The sequence below is a fragment of the Falco peregrinus genome, chromosome 1, assembly GCF_023634155.1.
Source record: "Falco peregrinus isolate bFalPer1 chromosome 1, bFalPer1.pri, whole genome shotgun sequence".
Lineage (NCBI taxonomy): Eukaryota > Metazoa > Chordata > Aves > Falconiformes > Falconidae > Falco > Falco peregrinus.
Genome location: NC_073721.1, coordinates 119,990,064 through 120,008,078, shown reverse-complemented (window position 1 = coordinate 120,008,078; position 18,015 = coordinate 119,990,064). Strand labels below are relative to the sequence as shown.

At 41.2% G+C, this 18,015-nt stretch overlaps 1 protein-coding gene across 1 annotated transcript in view; it reads left to right on the top strand.

Annotated features, from left to right (window-relative positions):
* AKAP13 (A-kinase anchoring protein 13) overlaps nucleotides 1–18,015 on the top strand; it is a 76,162-nt gene that overhangs the window by 14,371 nt on the left and 43,776 nt on the right. Inside the window, exons 3-6 of the mRNA XM_055795227.1 lie at nucleotides 125–261; nucleotides 6,846–7,192; nucleotides 16,427–16,610; nucleotides 17,873–17,981. Coding sequence (XP_055651202.1) covers nucleotides 125–261; nucleotides 6,846–7,192; nucleotides 16,427–16,610; nucleotides 17,873–17,981 — 777 coding nt within the window. The remainder of the gene's footprint in view (nucleotides 1–124; nucleotides 262–6,845; nucleotides 7,193–16,426; nucleotides 16,611–17,872; nucleotides 17,982–18,015) is intronic.

Below are 18,015 nucleotides of genomic sequence, written 5' to 3'. Positions count from 1 at the left end.
ACAATTTATAAAGCTGCATTTACTGTTGTTTTTAAATCCTTGAATTTACTGAGAGTGTGTGAGTTGGATCTTCAGATGCTACAGAAAGCATCAGCTCGTAACTCTTTCTGCTTTGCTCCCATAGAATGTGAGAACTTCTTGGAGGATGGGCTGAGTAGCGTCTGTGCTTCATCACAGGGTGTTCTTAAGAGAGAGTCCGGGAGCGAGTCTGACCTCTTCCCCTTGCCTGGTGATGGGATGGAAGACCTTGTCTTTGGAAAGGTAGGAAAGTCTGGTTGGGATATGGTTAAAAAAAGCTCTGAGGCTTGATTCAATAAACCTGTACTGCAAACTCAGATCATTTTGGTTTCACTGGTGAGTTAGAAACCTGGAAGCTATTATCCTGAAACGGAATAGATGGGAAGGATCCGGTCCCCTCTTTGGATGCGGCAACATAAGGGATATATTTACTTGCAGCAGAATTCCAAAAACCATGGAGCCCTGGAGTTAAAAACAGTGGAGTTAAAAAGATTAAAGTAATTTTGACTATCCAAAAGTAAATCAGGCACTAGAGGAACAGTTGAAAAGGTAGATATTTTTGCAAGGCCATTAGGGATTGCACAGATGATATGAAAACTCATGTAACAAAGAGCTTTTCTCCAGCAAACGATGACCTCTGTGCTGACACCTTCAGAATTATATACTGTAATTCTCAGGGGAACCAATGTTTTTCTGTAAATTCAGTGTAACTCCCTGAAAAGGAAGGAAACACTCACTCTAAATACTTAAGGCCAATTCCAATGAATAGTTTTGTTGCCTAGGTGACATAGCTTTAATGCCTTTTTGCATGCAAGCAGAATGAAAACCTTTTCAGGTTTGCTTAAAATCAACAACAGAAGTCATTGCTAACCTTAGTCATCCCTGTGTCCTTTGTGTAGCTCACAGCTGAGGAGGGGAAAGAGGAGTGGGTGAGACCTGAGGCACGGGGTCAGCCTCCTAAACAGAGGATGCCTCCCTTTAGCATCGGTCTTTTGCTGTCTGCATCAGAGGAGCCTGAATTTATTTAGAGGGTGATTAGGTTTTGCTTTTCAAGAACCATCTTGCTGGTAATTTATCATCTTCTTGCCATAAGTAGTTGATGAAGAAGGACCCAGAAAGAAGACAGTGATGCAGAATCAAAGGGGCTGTGAACCTTCTTTAGATCAGCCATCATGTTGGTCTCAGCTCCGTGAAATCACATGCTTAAGTTCAGCCCCAGCTTACCTTTCTGAGCAGGCATGATTCCTCCTCTAAAACACCAGACTTTCAGAGCAGGTTTCACACTGTCTTTCAGATAAATATATTTAATAAAACAAAATTCTCGTTGCTTAAATCAAATCAGATGATGGTGAATATTTTCCAGCAGGACGGGAAACACCACAGCCCAGGCTAAGTGATCTCATTTGCTATAAATGAACAGTAAAGTCATCCTTAATGCACGTGGTAGGGCACAGAGCTCACCAGCCTCACCCTTTCCCATTTTGCTCTCGAAGTGATGCGAGACCCTGAGTTGTGAGAATATAAGGCTGTTTGGCAGAACAGAAGACTGGCTTCAGTTTTCTCGAGTGGCACAAACTATGACAGCTGACTGCCATTTGATCCTGATTTAATGCTTGTATGGGGATGTGTGGGAGAAGAGTGCTGTGGGAACACAGTAAATTTTATATTGTACAGGATTTTAGCTTTTTCCCTTTCTTATGTGGAAAGTTTCTTCCTCCAAATAGAAGGAAGAATCGAAACTTAAAAAGAACACATATTGCAATGTAGTAGGGATGTTGCAGGGAAAAAGAGGTGGTGGTGGCGGAAGCAGATCTTCAATTGCCATGGAGAGTGGGCAGATGGAGGAGATTATTTTCTTTGTAGAGAGGGAATTTCTTAATTTGGCAGCCTTTGCATTGTTCTCATTACACAGTGGACTGCAGACTTTGTCTACAGATAGGTTGAAAAGGTTCCTGAACTGAATTTAGGAAGTTATTCAGAGCTAATCTCAACCTCAGTCACTTTTTTTGTCTCTGTTTTGCTGACTAACTCAGTTACTTGTCTCCTTTCTCAGAATCTTTCTGAGTACCTTTTCTGTAGTTATTTCTAGAAGGACTAGAGACTCTAATTTAGTGTTGTGAGCTCATTCCTTAATTCAGTCTTTTTTGGTTTTAGACTGCTGAGCCCAGTTGGTAGAAAGGCAAGTTACAAATATTTCCAGTAACCACTCAAATAAGTGCTGGATATAATCTTTCTTCTGAGAAATATTGTAAGAGGCATGTCCTTGTTGTAGTTGGTTAGTTATAAGCCTATTAAATAGTACAATTTCCATATCAAACTGGGAAGAGAGAGAGCCTGTTCATGAACAAAAGGAGAATCTCAAATACTGTCATGATGGTTATCGTTATTACTAGTCCTGTTCCTGTTTCCCCTTTGTATGGAGCAAGAGTTGAATTTTTGTCTGTTAGAGTTGTTCCTTATTGTTTAAATCACTCCTCCTCTGTTCACTGATCAATATATTAAAAGAAATTTTGCAAGAACAAGTCATTGTCTGTCCAGGGTCTTTGGGCTGCTTTTATAGACATCACTTGAAATTTACAGATTTTAAGCCCTGGTTCTGTCCCAGGACCGTGAAGATTTGGGGTCTGTGGGGTCACAAAATCTGCAGGTACTTTAAACTGTCCCTGGTGTTTCAGTGCATGCTCTCCTTACCGTCTTCCTTGCCGTCTCCTGTGCTTGTCTTGGTTTTCTTTTTTCTCTGAAGGACATGTGCTGAGCTGTGTAACATGAACTGCTGGGTTCAGAGAGCTTTAGCCCTAAAACCTGACTTGTTTTTTCAGACTTTAGAGGCTGTCGCTGAAATCCAGAAATCGTTTCCAATGTGAGGCCTAAGGCTTCAGCAAAATGTTTTATTTTTTTGCATCAGCACTTCATTCCCATGTCCGCGTCACCCTGCTTTTCCTCCTCTGTCTCACCCAGCCATCTGGGCAGGCTTTGCAACGCCCTCCTGCTGGAATGATTAATGCTGCATAAGGTCATTTCTCACAATCATCTGGCAACATCCTGGGGTGTAGCCCATACACTTTGCTCATCTTAACTTTTAACCTGCCACTGAAATTCAGCATTACTGGGAAGTTTTTTAATGTGCCTCTTGCGAAATGATTCAGACGAAAAGGCCCTTGGGAAGTCAGGAACCCACAGATCATTGCCAAAGGAAGGGGTTGCAGCTCAACCCCTTGAATTTTAAGTTCTGCCTTTGTTTTGGTTTGCTCAAGGAAAGACACAAATATGTAAATACTTTGCATTTGGTTTTTTATAATTATTGTTTCTCTTAAAAAGAAACCAAAACCACAAAAAAAACCCAACAACCATGCAAAAAAATTCAAAGCCAAAGGAGTGGAAGTTTGAAGGGAGAGTCTTTCACCAGGGGAAGACTCCTCCACTCCAAATCATAAAAGTTATTACAAATAATTAGTAGGAGGTCACTATTGAAGTTAATTTTAGGCAAACAGGAGCCACAGGCAAATCCAGGTAAAAAATGACACTGTTAGATTGTATATCAAGCCAACCAAAGATGTTGACTCCTTTAATGGAATGGTAAACGTCAGGGTGCCAGAGTGTGAGTTTTTACTTTGTCGTCTTTTTTTTTTTTTTTTTTAAATACTGTAACACCTTGAATGTTTTTGTCACATGGAAGATCATGGGACCACGTAACTTTGTGTCTCAGCATTTTGCATGTTGTCACCCCAAAAATGATTGAAAGAACATTTTAATTCCATTTATCAAGACCACCTACAGACGGAGGGATTTAGTTGAAGAATTTGTCTTATATCCACACCATCCTGGTGATTTCTCTTATCCTTATTCATAAAGAAGTACATACATTTTATTCTCAGAAAACTCACCTTTTATGCCTTATCTCATTTTTTCTTACTAGCTTCTCACCAAGTGCTTTTTTGAGAGCAAAGAAAATGCCCATTAGCACATGTCTGTAAAAGCTTTCTTCAGCCATGAGTGTTATGGTTACAGTTAACGATTGAATTCATTGAGGTGCAATGCAGCAAACCTAACTTGAGGAAAATTAATATTTCTTTAATGTTTCATTTTTACTGTAGGAAAAGAGCATTAGAGAACCATTTCTGTTCTGCAAGCAGGGTATTTTCTTACTCAAATAGGATTAAAGACCAATGTATATTTACTGGCACTTGGCCAGATAGCTAATTTTTTGCAGAGGTGGCTATAACACAGATGTGTCTTAGATATGTCGGCCACGCTTGGCATTTTGCAGACAGAGTCCTTGTCTTTCATATTAACTATTTTTCTTTGTCTGAAAAATAAGTAAATCATCTAAATGAAGACAGTATATATTTAGAGAAGTAAGCATGGGCTACAAGATCAAGGGAGTTGTTTATTGTGTTCTGTAGTCAGTCAGATGCTCAAGGTAAAAGTTAAAACGGACAAAATATATTTCACGTTTTTCAAATATCTCTTTGAACTGCACTTTATGATAGAAACCCTAAATCTTCCCTGCTAGGGAAGCGGTTTTCATTCTGCATTTTAAACTGGAGCAGTATTCTCATCTCAGAAATATGAATTCCTCTTTTTTACTCTAATTCCTTCCTATATAATTTGCTGTTCTGCACTATTGTTGCTAGATTCACTTCCAAATTTAATGTTTCCAAACTGTCCCATCCTTCCACGGTACAGCTGGCGGGTAGTCATCTCTCCTCCTGCTGTGCAGCCCTAAAGTCTAACAGTATTTTCCTGTGTCTCAGAAAAGCAAAGCAGACTGTTTCCTCTACTGAAGAAGTATTATCCACATAATGACTACTTAATTTGTCTGGATTTAAGCAATTCAGTAAGCTCTCATCATGACTCACACAAATATCAGTTTATCTTGAATAACGTCAAACATCGTCAAAAACTTCACAGGGCATACATTTCAGTTCTCTCTCCTTTTAACCTACATTTCCTATTTAAATATCAGTCAAATCCAGTACTTTAAATTACAGTATAAGTTTACCATTTAAGTATTTACAGAAATTCACCATTAATATTTGACATTCCTTTACCATGAAGTGAATGCTTTTGGAGGGATGTATTTTTAGTGTGTTTTCAATATTTTGTGTTTAAAAGGTATATTTTACTTCAGTGGTGTGCTGTGGATGTTGAAATTTTTTTTCTCTTTTTTTTCGTTGATGGATGGGAGAGGGGAAATAGTGTAACAGCATTTATTTAAACCACCTTGGGAACATTATTGTGTTCCTGTTTAACCAAAATAAACATAAAAAACAGCCAAACTTGAAACAGGGCTTCCCTCTAAATAGTGAAATATTTGATTAGAATACTTTTTTAACATCTTAGTTTATTTTTATTGAGTTTAACAAAAAGCTTTTAGCTTATAATGTGTGCCCATCAAAAAAGCACAGAAGAGCAAAAGTGTCGGAGCATTTAACACTGCTGGCTCTGAGTGGAGTCCGGGTGGCACGGTCCGAGGTGAGGACTGCCGTGGGGCAGCACCGCTCCCCTTCATCCCACCCTGCGTGGGTTTTGATGCCCATCTCTCCCTTCTGAGAATGGCATTTTGTAGCCTGTTGTCTTATGCCAAACGAGAACTGACAGCCTGAAGCTCCTTGAGTGCTCAGCTTCTGCTGAGACCCACCAAGCCTGCTATTTGGAGACAATTAACCGCTGTGGCTTTGCTGAATAGTCTATTATATATGGTCTGACAGATCATTCTGCCTGTTATTATTTTAAATGATACAGCACAGGGCTCTGCAGGAGAATAAATTGAAACTTCCCACGTCAGTCCCTTGAGGCAAACACCATTTCAGACTGAAGGTGATGTCACAGAGATGCTTGTGTTTTTTATGCTAGCCACGAGGAACACAGAATATGCACAGGCTCTTTTCAGGCTGTATGGTCAGCACGTGGCCTTTGGCCAAAGAGAACCAGTTTGGCTTCTATTTAACTGCTTTTGGAGCAAACTAAACCAAAAAATTGCAGTATGACTTGAGACCTGTAATACAGGGCAGCTGATCCTGTGGAACAATACTTTTCAATTACAGTTGGATTTGAAAAATGCTGTAAACTCTGACATTAACTTTCTGCTTAATGGAAAGTAGTGGGGGACAGGGATTTAAGCTTCTCCTCCCCCCCCCTCTGCCCCGGGTCTGTTTTCTAGTACTGAATAATTGTCCCTTTTGTGCTGCATGATGCAGTGGAACAGTGTGATGCTCTTGAGCTCTCGTGGCTGAGAGCTGCAAACCCATCCCAGGTCCTACAGGACAGGCCAGAGTTTGTCATCAGGAGTCATGATGACCCAGTTCCACATTATCTGCTCTGTGTAAACCTTTGGTGGTTTTATGGCACCTTGACCGAAAACAAGTTTAGCCAGAAGTGGTGAGAGGAGCAGGATTTGCTGTGCAGGGTGAAATGTGGAACTGGTGAGAGGAAGGCAGGCAGAGGACCCAAGCTGGGAGCCCAGGGTTATGGCAGCCAGGGACTTGTGGGGTGGAAGAGATTGTTCTGCAGAACATTTCAACCGCTTTTGAAACCAGAGCAAAAAGTCTTGCTTCTGTGATGGTTAATTTGCCTTGCGCTATCAGCTAGGAAATCCCTCAGCTCATGTGAAATATAAAATATTCACATTTATTTAAAATGTTACATGTATTCACATCATTGGAAGTGTTCAAGGTCAGGATAGATTGGGCTTTGAGCAACCTGATCTAGTTAAATGATGTCCCTGCCAGTGGCAGCAGGGGTGGACTAGATATTTAAAGGTCCATTCCAAACCAAATCAGTCTATGATTCTACTTGAATATATTTTTAATTTTTCTTATCCACAGCAACCTGAAGAGGAGCAGTCTGCGTGTGATGTCACCAGCTCCAGTTCCTCTGCTGATGACACCATGTCCCTGGAGAGGAACTCATCCCTGGGCAGCGACACATCCCTTCCGTTCCCACCGGTGGTGAACTTCATCCAGCCCAAGGACAGGCACAGCCTGGACGGTAGCTGCACCAACATGGTGGCCACAGAGGGAGGAGAGAAGGAAGAGGAGCTGGACAGTATCACAGATGTGCCCACCCATTCCTCTGTCTTACGAAACTCCATGCGGCCACTGTCACCTTTCCGTCGACACAGTTGGGGGCCAGGGAAGAATGCCACCAACGAAGCAGAAATAAATCAGAGGAGGTGAGTGAAGAGCTGTTTTGATTTACTTTGCACCCATGCATGCATATTTATCTATGCTTTAGACTCGGCATGATAAAACAGAAAACTGAGGATATCACTTCTGATTATTTCTTTTTTACTGAAAGTGGTGAAGACAATCTCCTAATGTATGTTTGTTTGTTTCTTTTTAAATTAACTTTCTGGATTGAAGTACTTAATGCCTACAGTACATTTGAGCTTTCCAGAGCAAATGGAATTACCTTGGGACAGGTCTTCCATTTGAACTGTCACCATCCCTTTGTATACAAAGGGCTTTGTTAAAGAAATTATTGGAGCGTTAAATCTCATTGACCACAAAATAAACATGACCATTATTGCTCTGTATGTATTCAGAGGGAGCACAGGGCACCAGGATTTTAAAAAAAGTGTGGAGGCTTCTCAGTGGTGAGATAGGTAGTCCCTGTTTCACAGAATTGGTTTCACCTCAGTCTCTCATGGACAGTAAGTCCCATCTAATGCATCACTGGTGTCCCTGGTGATACCCAGGAATACTCAAAAGGGAAGTTTTCCCATTTTTTTTCTTTTAGAAGATAGAAGAGGGAGAGGTGTAATAGTCACATGAGTGTGTAGATGCTGGTGTCAAGTGACTGTGGGAAGAAAAGGTGCTCAGCCCCCCATCTCAATGGGGGAAAAGATGAAGCAAAGGAAGGCACACACCAGTAAAGTAATTGGTGTAAGGTCCCCGGCCGCGCTCTGCATTGTTCAGCATCTGGGCTGCCAGATGCTTGGAGTCAAACCCTGCGTTTTCTGAAGTCAGTGGAGGTTTGGCCAGTGTTTTTAATGCACTTCAATGCTTTCAGAGCAGGAATGGCAAGTTATTTTAGCAGGATCAGGGTGCTGTATCTTCCTGTCCCTCCGGCATAGACCTGCAGCTCACAGAGGCTTCAAGCCTAGGGATGCAGCACAGTGCTGCTGTCCAGGCTGCCTGCTGCCATCTTCATGGCCACAGGTTTGCTTTTAAGATAAATGGAGCCATTGCATTTGGTGATGCCATTAAATTAAAACTGGCTGCTCACAACAAGTCCTTTTAAATTGTTACTGAACCATTTGGATAATCCAGTGAGAGACAGCATCCTTCCATTAGAAATGTGTGCATCCTTTACACATTAGGACCCATTGGGTGTCACCAAAGGAATATGATAGACCCTTCAGATTTTAAAGCCAACGCTGAAAAACATTCAGGACCCTCTAAGTAACATAGGGTGAAAGATTTTAATTTTTTTTGTTGCTGTTGCTGTTTACCACTGCCACCTTTTTTTGGCTTCATTCCTGGTCCCCAGGTAATACTTATATAAATTAAGTTATACATATCTTTTTAAAGCTACAAAAGAGTCAGCATGAGGTACGCATGCAGGTTTATGACAGAATGAGTCCATAAGCTCATAAACTCTTTTGAAAAGATTTATTTTTAAGTGTAGGACCTGTTATGTATGGGTTTCTGAGGGTAATAAACTGCATAGCTGGCAATTACTGCTAACACTTAACAGATGGGGTTAAATTCTCCTGCATCAGGCTTTGGAGGCTGTTTCTGATATGGGAAAATACATTCATTGTCAATGTAAGAAAATTTGAGTTAAAGGAAGAGTAATTATTCTCGTATGTTCTTAGATACAGCTGCTGCTACATAAGGATAGCTGTCACATAGGTTAATTAAAAAAGAAAAGCTGGATAGGTCTCTGGTGCTGATTTGGTTCCTGTTTGTCTTTATGTTTCTGTTACAAAGGAATTTGGATTATTTGGGTTTTGGGGGTTTTGGGTGTGTTTTTTTTTTTTCTTTGTTCTTTTCATACTTGGCTGTTGTGATGTTGGTGATGTTGGGATTCTGGTTGCTTAGTGAACAGCAACAAATACTGAGGAAATGGAGCCCAAACAAGCGACTTTCAGATAAATTCAGGGTGTTTGCTTATTCATTTATTTCACATGCAGTAGATAATTTTCCACTTAAAGGGGAAAAGCCCTAGTAACTTGACTTTTGCAAACCTTTGAAATGAAGTACCGTGGAGCACAAGCCTTAGCTAAGGTTTGTCCTGCTGACAAGCAGGACCTGTGCCGCTCCCACCACCTGTCACCCCTTGTCCGTGCTCCCTCTCTTCCTCTGGGCACCCATGGCACTCCTTTGCTCCATAGGTGAGCAGGTTGCACTCACGAAATAAGCAGAAAACAAACCAAATAAAGTGTAATTGCCACCAAACCCAACCCAAGGCTTAGAACAGGGCTGTGCAGCCGGGAAGAAATGGGGTGGCAGGCTGCATGGTCAGCTGAGCTAGAAGAGGTGTCTCCTGGCCCAGCAAAGACTTGCCGTCTGCTCCAGCCCTCCACGCCAAAAATAGTCTTTCCCCTTTTGGCAGAAGTAGCCAAATCAAGCTTAAATAGAGCTGCTGATACAGGACCCAAAGAGCCTATGGGGAAAAAAAAAAATCAGTCTTTTGTAGGACCTGGTCTTTTCCAGTGTTACATGTTTTCTGTTTCCAAGAGGGATAAGCATAAAGGAGTTTTCACAGAAAAGATAAGAAAAAATGTAATCATCTTAAACAAAATGTGAAAACATGCTCAGTTCCCCTCCGCTTCCCCTTTTTCCTCAAATGCATTTCATGGATAATCCTCATGTCTACATTTTGCTATTGAAAATACAAAGAAAACTAATAAGGCTGCCACAAAAGGATGTTCATCCTTCACTTAATTCCTGACATTCATAGCGGATTTAAAATGCCTGTCTTTCAACAATGATGCAGTGTTTTTAACATTTAGTTCCAAGGAAAGAAATGCTTGATGGATTAAGCACTGCAAATCTGGAGCTGGTGTTAATCATGGTTGCTAACAGCTTGTGTCAAATAGCTTGTCCTTATCTAAACTTCAAACTCATCTGGCTTTGGCATCAGCTACGTTGCAACATGGTCAATACCTGTGAAACCCTCTTTAGGTAGAAAAAAAACCCAACCCTAAAACACCAACCAAAAAGCAGATTTATTTGTAAACGAGAGCAGAGGAGAAGAAAGACACATTGCTTCATTTCGTATTTAATGGTGCGCTTTCCCTCTACATCCATTCCCTCTGTTGTTTGTGTGTTGGGGATATTATTCCTTCAGCTGCCATTTGTTCATTTTTTTCCATTCAAGTTGCTGACCACTCTCCATGATTCATTTTCAGTTCAATGCGAGTTCTGGGGGATGGTATAAAGAAGCCTCCCATTCATAGGAGAAGGTACAAAGCCAACTAACCTGACTAACTGTTTTGCATTTGAATGTCTACTAACTCCATACTGTCATGTTAGTAAAACTGTAGTATCTCTCAAAGCATTGGCGTTAGAGCTGTGCATCCCGCTTGGCTGCTTTCCCTCTCCGGTCTGACCCAGGGTAGTTTTTCTGACCCACAGAGCACATGCTTGAGCCATTTTCTCCAGGATGATATGATAATAACTTAGAGAAATCTCAGATATTGTTTTGTTGGCCTTTGCCTTGCATAAGATTTGGAGTTGTGTTAAAATAATAGTTTACCTGCAAGCTTGTGCGTAATTTGAATTTAAGGCACCTCAGAGACTCCTGCCAAGGCTTGCAGGAGGGGCACCTGGGGAGGGGATGCATCAGACACGATCTCAGGGTTGGAGTATACTCTGCAGATCTGCAGCTGGTTGAATGAAATGGCTTTAATTTTGCTCTTTTGCTGTTTTTTTTATAAACCATCTTCCTAAAAAATAGAAAATAGGGTATATTTATTTTCTTTACTTCCATGTGTGTTTTTCATCTGTATAGCAAACTTTCAGTTCCTCATCTGACATACAGATATGCATTTTCACTCACGTAACCTTTGTGTTGTCTATTAACACATAAAATAGGACACTTAATTTTTGACACTGCAGACGTGTGGACCCTCCACACTTACACAGTTTTAGGCTAAAAAATGGCAAGTTTAACCTCTCCCCTTCCAGTGGATTAAGCTCTTCTCATCTCCCATGGCCTGCCACCTCTCCTCCTGTGGCCCCTTAACTTAGTATTTTGCTCCTTTTGAAATGGATGGGGTTATATGTGTGTGTAAACAAACTACTGTATTTCCACATATGGAAAAAATGTTACCATAATGTTGTTATCCAAAAAACCCCACTGTGCCTTACCGTGCATCAGCATAAATGATGCCTTATGAGTAGTGCTGTACAGTTCAGGTGAGGGCTCTGAGAAAAAAAAAAAAAGGCACAGGACAGAATGTGGTTTTCTACTTGTACAGAGCCACTTTATTTACATCACTCTGTGCTCTGGAGGAAGAATTGCAGTACTCTTTTTCTCAGTTCATGCAAATGAACCTCTTTTTACCAGTTCTCTGTCAAGGCTCCTCCGCAGGAGCTGTGTTAGTATTTAGAGTCATAATACACTGAAACGCTGAGCTTACCCATAGAATAAGAAAATGTCTCAAATACGCAACCTAAAATACCTAGTCATATCTCAAATGTGCGGTAATTCTTTCATAAGCTTAGTTATTAGTCTCTATTATTTTTTCTGGTCTCCCAACAATTTTGGTACCATCCTCTCTAATCCCAGTTGCAGAGCAACAGCCTGAAACTAATTCCAACAGTTTATGCTTTCCCACAAGGCTGATGTATATAATAGTTCACCCCCCCTCCACAAGTCATCTTCTGTAAATGGGTTTTGCATGCTCTGCATTGATCTTGTTCGGGTTTTATGGTGTTGCCAACAGATTGTGGGTGGCTGCCCAGCAGGACTGTAATTCTGTAAGACTGCTTTCCACAGCCCTTGCCAAAAGGCCTTTTTCCTTTTCTGAAGAGATCTTCCACCACTTCCAGGCTTCCTCTTTACATACACATATGGGTTCTCTCCTTCCCTCCCTCTACTCTTCTGCTTCCCTTCCCTGCAGTTTTAGCGTTTGGGTTTGTAACTGTAACATGGCAATGGTCAGGAATAGAGGCATCTTTTGAAGTGCACTATCTAGTGTAAATGTTGCATCATTTCTCTCCTTGCAATCCTCTCTCCTTCAATTGAAAAGCGACCACACAAGGATTATGGACTTCTGCGAACAAGTCAGCATAAGCTCCGAGAGTTTACCAAGCCCAGTAGTCTTGGGGTGGCCAGCATATGGCTGGGGGAAGCAAGGAAAGGGGAAGCACGTGTGATACCTTCCTTAGGAAACTTTCTCAGTTTCCATCTAGTTTCCACTGGGCTGGTTTTACTGACCTGCTGGGAGGCTGAACCCAAGCCTGAGAGTGCAGACTTGCATGTATGAATGAGGTGGGTTTACTGTAGCCAGGGCTTGGTTCTTAGGATAACAAGAAAGTATTTAGCCCCCCCCTCCCTCACTAATACTTACGTCTGCCACCATAGTTTAGTTGGATGATGGGAATAATGAAGTTCTTGGAAATAATAGCATGTTATGGGAAGGTGTGTCTTCAGGAAGAACACTTACGGTGGTGTGCTGAGAGCTATTGCTGTAGCACACTTGGAGCTTTGGGGTGCAAAGAACAGGTACTCCAGGTGTATCCTCACCCAGTTAGCACCCTTAATAAAACAGGCAGCAATTACCCGAACTCCACCGTAGAACACCAACCATCAAACCCTTCCTGAATGTTTCCAGTGTTGTACTGTGTGGAAACTGTACGAGGACTTGGCAAGAGATGATGCAGTCAGTGGCTTTCAACCTTCCTCTGTGCCCCCTGAGGCTTCTGGCACTCACAGATCCCGGCCCAGCAATGCTTAGACTTGCTTCGTCCTTTCCATAGGCTCCTGGCCTGGAGCAAAGCGTGCTCTGGCCACGTCCTCTCTGTGTGGGGATCACAGGCCAGGGTCTGGGACCAGGACTTGTGCAGTGCTGCTCTGGCAGATCTGTACCGATGCAAAATTCCCTTCAGACGTATGTATCCTGGGCAGCTTTGCCAGGATTTAGGGATCCTTTATGTATCATAGCTGACAAGAAGATTGATTTCTCTCTGTCTGCAAGACCTGCACTTGGGCTGTGAGCTGACAGAGTAAAAGCAGTATTTAAAATATCAACCAAAATATTTGCATTCTGTATTTGAATTTCTTATGTCTTTCATGATGCAACTTGGGACTCTTTGGGGTATGAGAGCTGGAAGGTTTTCTAGTCAAAGTACTATTTAAAGGAGTCTTGATTTAATCCCAAATTGATGGTAAAATGAGCCCATTTTTTTCTTTTTAGCCTTTTTCACAGATTTGCGGTGCCGCATTTAAGAATGTAGCACTCTCCTTATTTTTCCCAAATGTAGCCTGAGGTTATTAATAATTGTATGGAGGGGACTTAATTAAATATCTGTAAGGGATTCTTTTCCTGATTTGGGGATGAGAGATACCAGGAAAAGCTACTCATTACTAACAAAACGGCTGTGTGTGATTACTTATGCAAAATCGGCTTTGGTGTGTTTCAGTCTTGTTTTCCCAAAAAACTTCCCTGTCCACAAGGAGCAGTTTCTTCACTATATTGTATACTGGCTGATGGGATCAGTTTGTGGGAAGCATGGGCTGTCCTGCTGCCTGGTTGGTGGTAACCTTGGTCACTTGGGGCACTCTGGTGTGTTCTGACAGCCAGAAATACCCAGTAGCTACTGCATTATTTCTGAGTTTGTTGGGATGGTTTTTTAAGATATGCAAGAGTGAGTCTTTTAATGTTTCCCCTGTTCTGTAACAATCCAATAATTACAGCCCTTTTCCTTTCTTTGCCTCTTTTGATGTTCCTAGTTTGAGCTGGTGTCCCTCTGGCGTACAGTTCATTGCCATGGGTCCTGACTTTACTTGTAGAAGGTATGGTATAAATAAATGTGCAGCAGCAGCAGCAAAGGAGCACTGCAAACACCCTGTCGTCAGCTTTTCGTGCACCGCCTTTTCCGTTACTGCTCTGGCTGAAGCGTGCAGATGTTTTGTTTGCTTCAACTGCTTTTTCAGCAATTCAGCAACTCTTGGGAATGGGTCCTTCTGAACTGGGGTGCAGGTGAAGGTGGTGGCTGCTTTTCATTGACCTTGAGCATTAAAGCTGCACTGGTGGTTTTTTGCTGCTCTATTCCGTGATGATTTTAAGGTGTGGTTTTTCTGCAACAGTGATCATAACGATAATTGTGACAGCCAAAGAATCAAAACGAGTTCATGTGATTCAGCGCCGCTTTGTTCTGGGTGGATCTCATAAAGGGTTTAAGTTCATACAGACTTGCTCCTTGTAAATTGAAAAATCTAGTTTTTTCTTCAAAGAGAATAATCATGTATAGCTTTCTGTGAAAAACCATTCTTACAGCCGCAGATTAAAATTTCCCAGGTGCTTAAAGCTTACACCTTCAGTAGAAAGTCCCAAAGCTGAGACTGATGCTTGCAGGCCAGATTTTTACCTGATAGTGCCTGGAAGCCAGTCTCCCAGCTTTTATAGCTCTGTAGGTTTCCGCTGATGGTTCTTGCTGGTTGCGTGTAGAGCTATTAAGCTCTTTTTCTGAAGACTAGATATTGAGAAAGAAGTTAATCTCTCCTTCCTGTTACAGATTTAATTACGTTTGGTCTGTATACCCTGACCAACAAATTACAGACCAGTATCAGCCACTGATAACTAGTTTATGGGCTAATAATTGCAGCTTTGAGCTATTTGTGTCACAACAAATGACATGATTTTTTTTTTTCTGTGCTATGTAACATCATTGTTACCACCCTGGGATGCAAGAGAAAAAATGCTTTTCTGACCAAAATAATTGGTAGAAACGGGACTGATTTCTCTCTGCAGAGGTTTTTGAATAAACTTTATAATGCCCACTATTGATATACATTGTTGAGTCAAAATCTTCTTAAAGCAGATTAAATTGTAAATGCCTCAGCCAGTCGTCTTTATCATTAATTGCCATAAAAAAGTCTTAAAAAATTTACTAAATCTTCTTGTTGAAGGTTTATTCCAATTTTTGCTTTGAAGAGGCATATTTATCAGCTACTTAATGCTTCTAAAGGAATGCAGAACATTAATCTCTACTATGCAAGTCTACCTGAATTTAAAGCTCCTTCAGTTGTTTAAATAATCCGTACAGTCTATAGTGTTTTCCCTTTCGTTTATTTATGTGTCAGCTTGTTTACCACTTTAGATATCACGATCGCCTCAGGTTGCAATATATATCCAGGGTGGGCCTCACCTCAAACTAACAGGGCTTTGTGAGCATCAAATCAAACATTAGCCACGCAGTTGTGCTACAGTGCTGAGAGGTGAATCTGTAAAACTTGCACATTAACCCAAGCTGGCATTGCAGTGGGTTTATTGATGTTTGGGCATGAGGATCAGAAGCAGAATATTAGGGCCAAGATATATAAAATGGAAATAGTCACATATGAAAGAGGGAATGTTTTGTGTAGGTGAAAAGAGAGTGTAATATTGTCTTTTCTGTAGAGAACGCTTGTCTATCAGCAGCTGTCTCTGCAGAGCTTGGCCAAACCTTTTATTGCTACCAAAAAAAAGCAAAAGTTTGGTATTTTATTTAGCTTTGAGTGACTGGCTCCATTGGACAAGACCTAGTTTCCTCAGCAAATAGTAAATTAAGATTGATTGGCTGATGGAGACAACATCTGTTGAAACTTAAAAAACTAAAAAAACAGAGATAAAAGGAAGAAAAGAAACCAGCTTTGGCAGAAAGAAGGGCATTATCAGTGCCAAAGCTTTGTGCAGTGGTAAGTGCTAAAGAGATTCAGAGGATGTGTCTGCAGAGGTCAATGTTACAGGCAGCCTAGAGCTGAGTTTGTGGCTGCTGGGAGTGCTGTCGGTCCAAGACAGGCAGCACAGTGCTATACAAGGTAGTTTAATTTGGGTGGCTTTATTCCAAGGGAGAGCCTAACCAAAAGCTAGCGAAGAGAAAATATGTGAGAATATCAAAATCTTTAAAAGGAGTGTTTCTAGATGCTCCTGTGCACCACACAAGAAGGGGAGGGAGGAGGAAATAACCAGGAAAGACTATTGACCAGGAGCTGGAATGGGCATTCAGGCAACTACTGTGTCCCATTAAAGGCACCAAGATGCTGCTATTTGTTCTGAAGGAAATAGAACCCCCTCCACTGCTATCTGCACTTGGTCATTGAGAAGTTACATGCTGACACATAACATCAGCATTTCCCTGCACAGTTCCGTTAGAGGTTGCCTTATGTTTTTACACTTGAAGGTGCTATGTGCTGAAAGACACTGGTCTCTGAGTGTTAGCATCTAATAACCTCCGTGGTTTCTCTTCAGTTACAGCCTAGAAGGCCTTGCTGGAGACTCTGGTGAGAACAAGAAGCCCTCTACAAACTTGGAGGCTTCTTCTCTGAGCTCCAAAGATCTCGGACAGAGTCCGCTTGCCAGCAATCAGTGTGGGTCCCTGGTCTTGCTCACTGAAGAACTCGAGCAAAGAGAAATCAGAGACTACAGTCACCAGGTAAAGCTGTCCAACTATTGTTAGATGTCTAGAAAATGCTACATCAGTGTTTTGGAAGTCATTTTGCCAAGTGACAGTCTCACTGTGAAGGCTTCCACCCTATATATTTAATATTATTAAAATCTTCCACCTTTAACATGTAGGAGTTTCCACTGTGTTAAATTTGCTACTTGGTTCTTGGGGCAACATGGTTGATGGGTGAAGCCTTAAAATGAGAACAAGAAACTTCCCAGTTTTCTTCCACTGATTGCATGAGTAATCATGGAAAAGTTGTTAACTTTTTAGCATGGATATAGTGTTAGTATCAATTGCAGGTATTATAAGGCTTCCACAATTAATGCTTGTGCTGCTTTTTGCAGTCAAGAAATACACACAAGTACCAAATGGTAATTTATCTGCAAAAAGTTTCAGGTTTATTTTCGTATCGTAGGAGGACAATAATTTATTTTTTTTTCATAGCTGTAACCAGAATAAAAAGGCTCATTATCATAAGCAACAGTTAAGAAAAATGTTAATTGCATATTAAGAAAATTTAGAGTGATCTCTCTGGAACAGAATTCCACGATAGCTATTTAGGACAGATTGGCCACAACACTATAAGAGTCTTTGCTTATTTTTATTAAAGAAGCAATTCTACTTCTAAATACTCTAAAACCCCTGGATTTCTGAGTTGGAACTTTTAGCCATAGTATTTTCTGGGTTCATGCCAGAATCGTTAGACAGCCAGTCTGTTTACCTCGTAGAGTCACTGCCATACATCAAGGCAGTAAACGGGTCTTACAAGATCTGGCCTGTGGAGCTATTATGTCAAGACTCTCACGTTTCTCTTGCTTTAAGGAATAGCATTTTTGGGGAACACACTGCTAAGCATCAGCTTTTTGACCATGTTGAACCACAATCTAGTTTTGCTGAGGAGTTGGAATCCCAGCAGTAATGTCAGTGGCCATCAGACAGTTGGTAACATCCATCTTGTAGTATCTTGCAAGAAGATTAAGCAGCCAGTGTCTCTGTTACACAATTAGTTGTCATGCGCTTACAAGGCAAAACAAAATGTTACATTTCACCTGTGTGGCACTGATCACAGTTTTTGTGAGTGGTCCTTGCATTTCTTACCTGCTAGCTTTTACTGGGATCATTTACATTTTCCCCTGTTTGAAAGTGAGAATTTCAGTGAACGTGAACACTGAACTGTGATCTGAAGTTAGGATGGTGCTGTTGTTCTTGATATATTTGCTTAGTGTGGGTTTTTTTCTGTTCTGCAGATGCATCAAACATCACAGCCGCAAGGATTTAATTTCTGTTCTTCCACTGTTTCATCTTCACTGACCAAATCTGTGTCGCTAATGTCAATTAGTAAACCAGTGCTGGACAGTGAGTAACACATTTTCCCTTACCCCTTCTACCA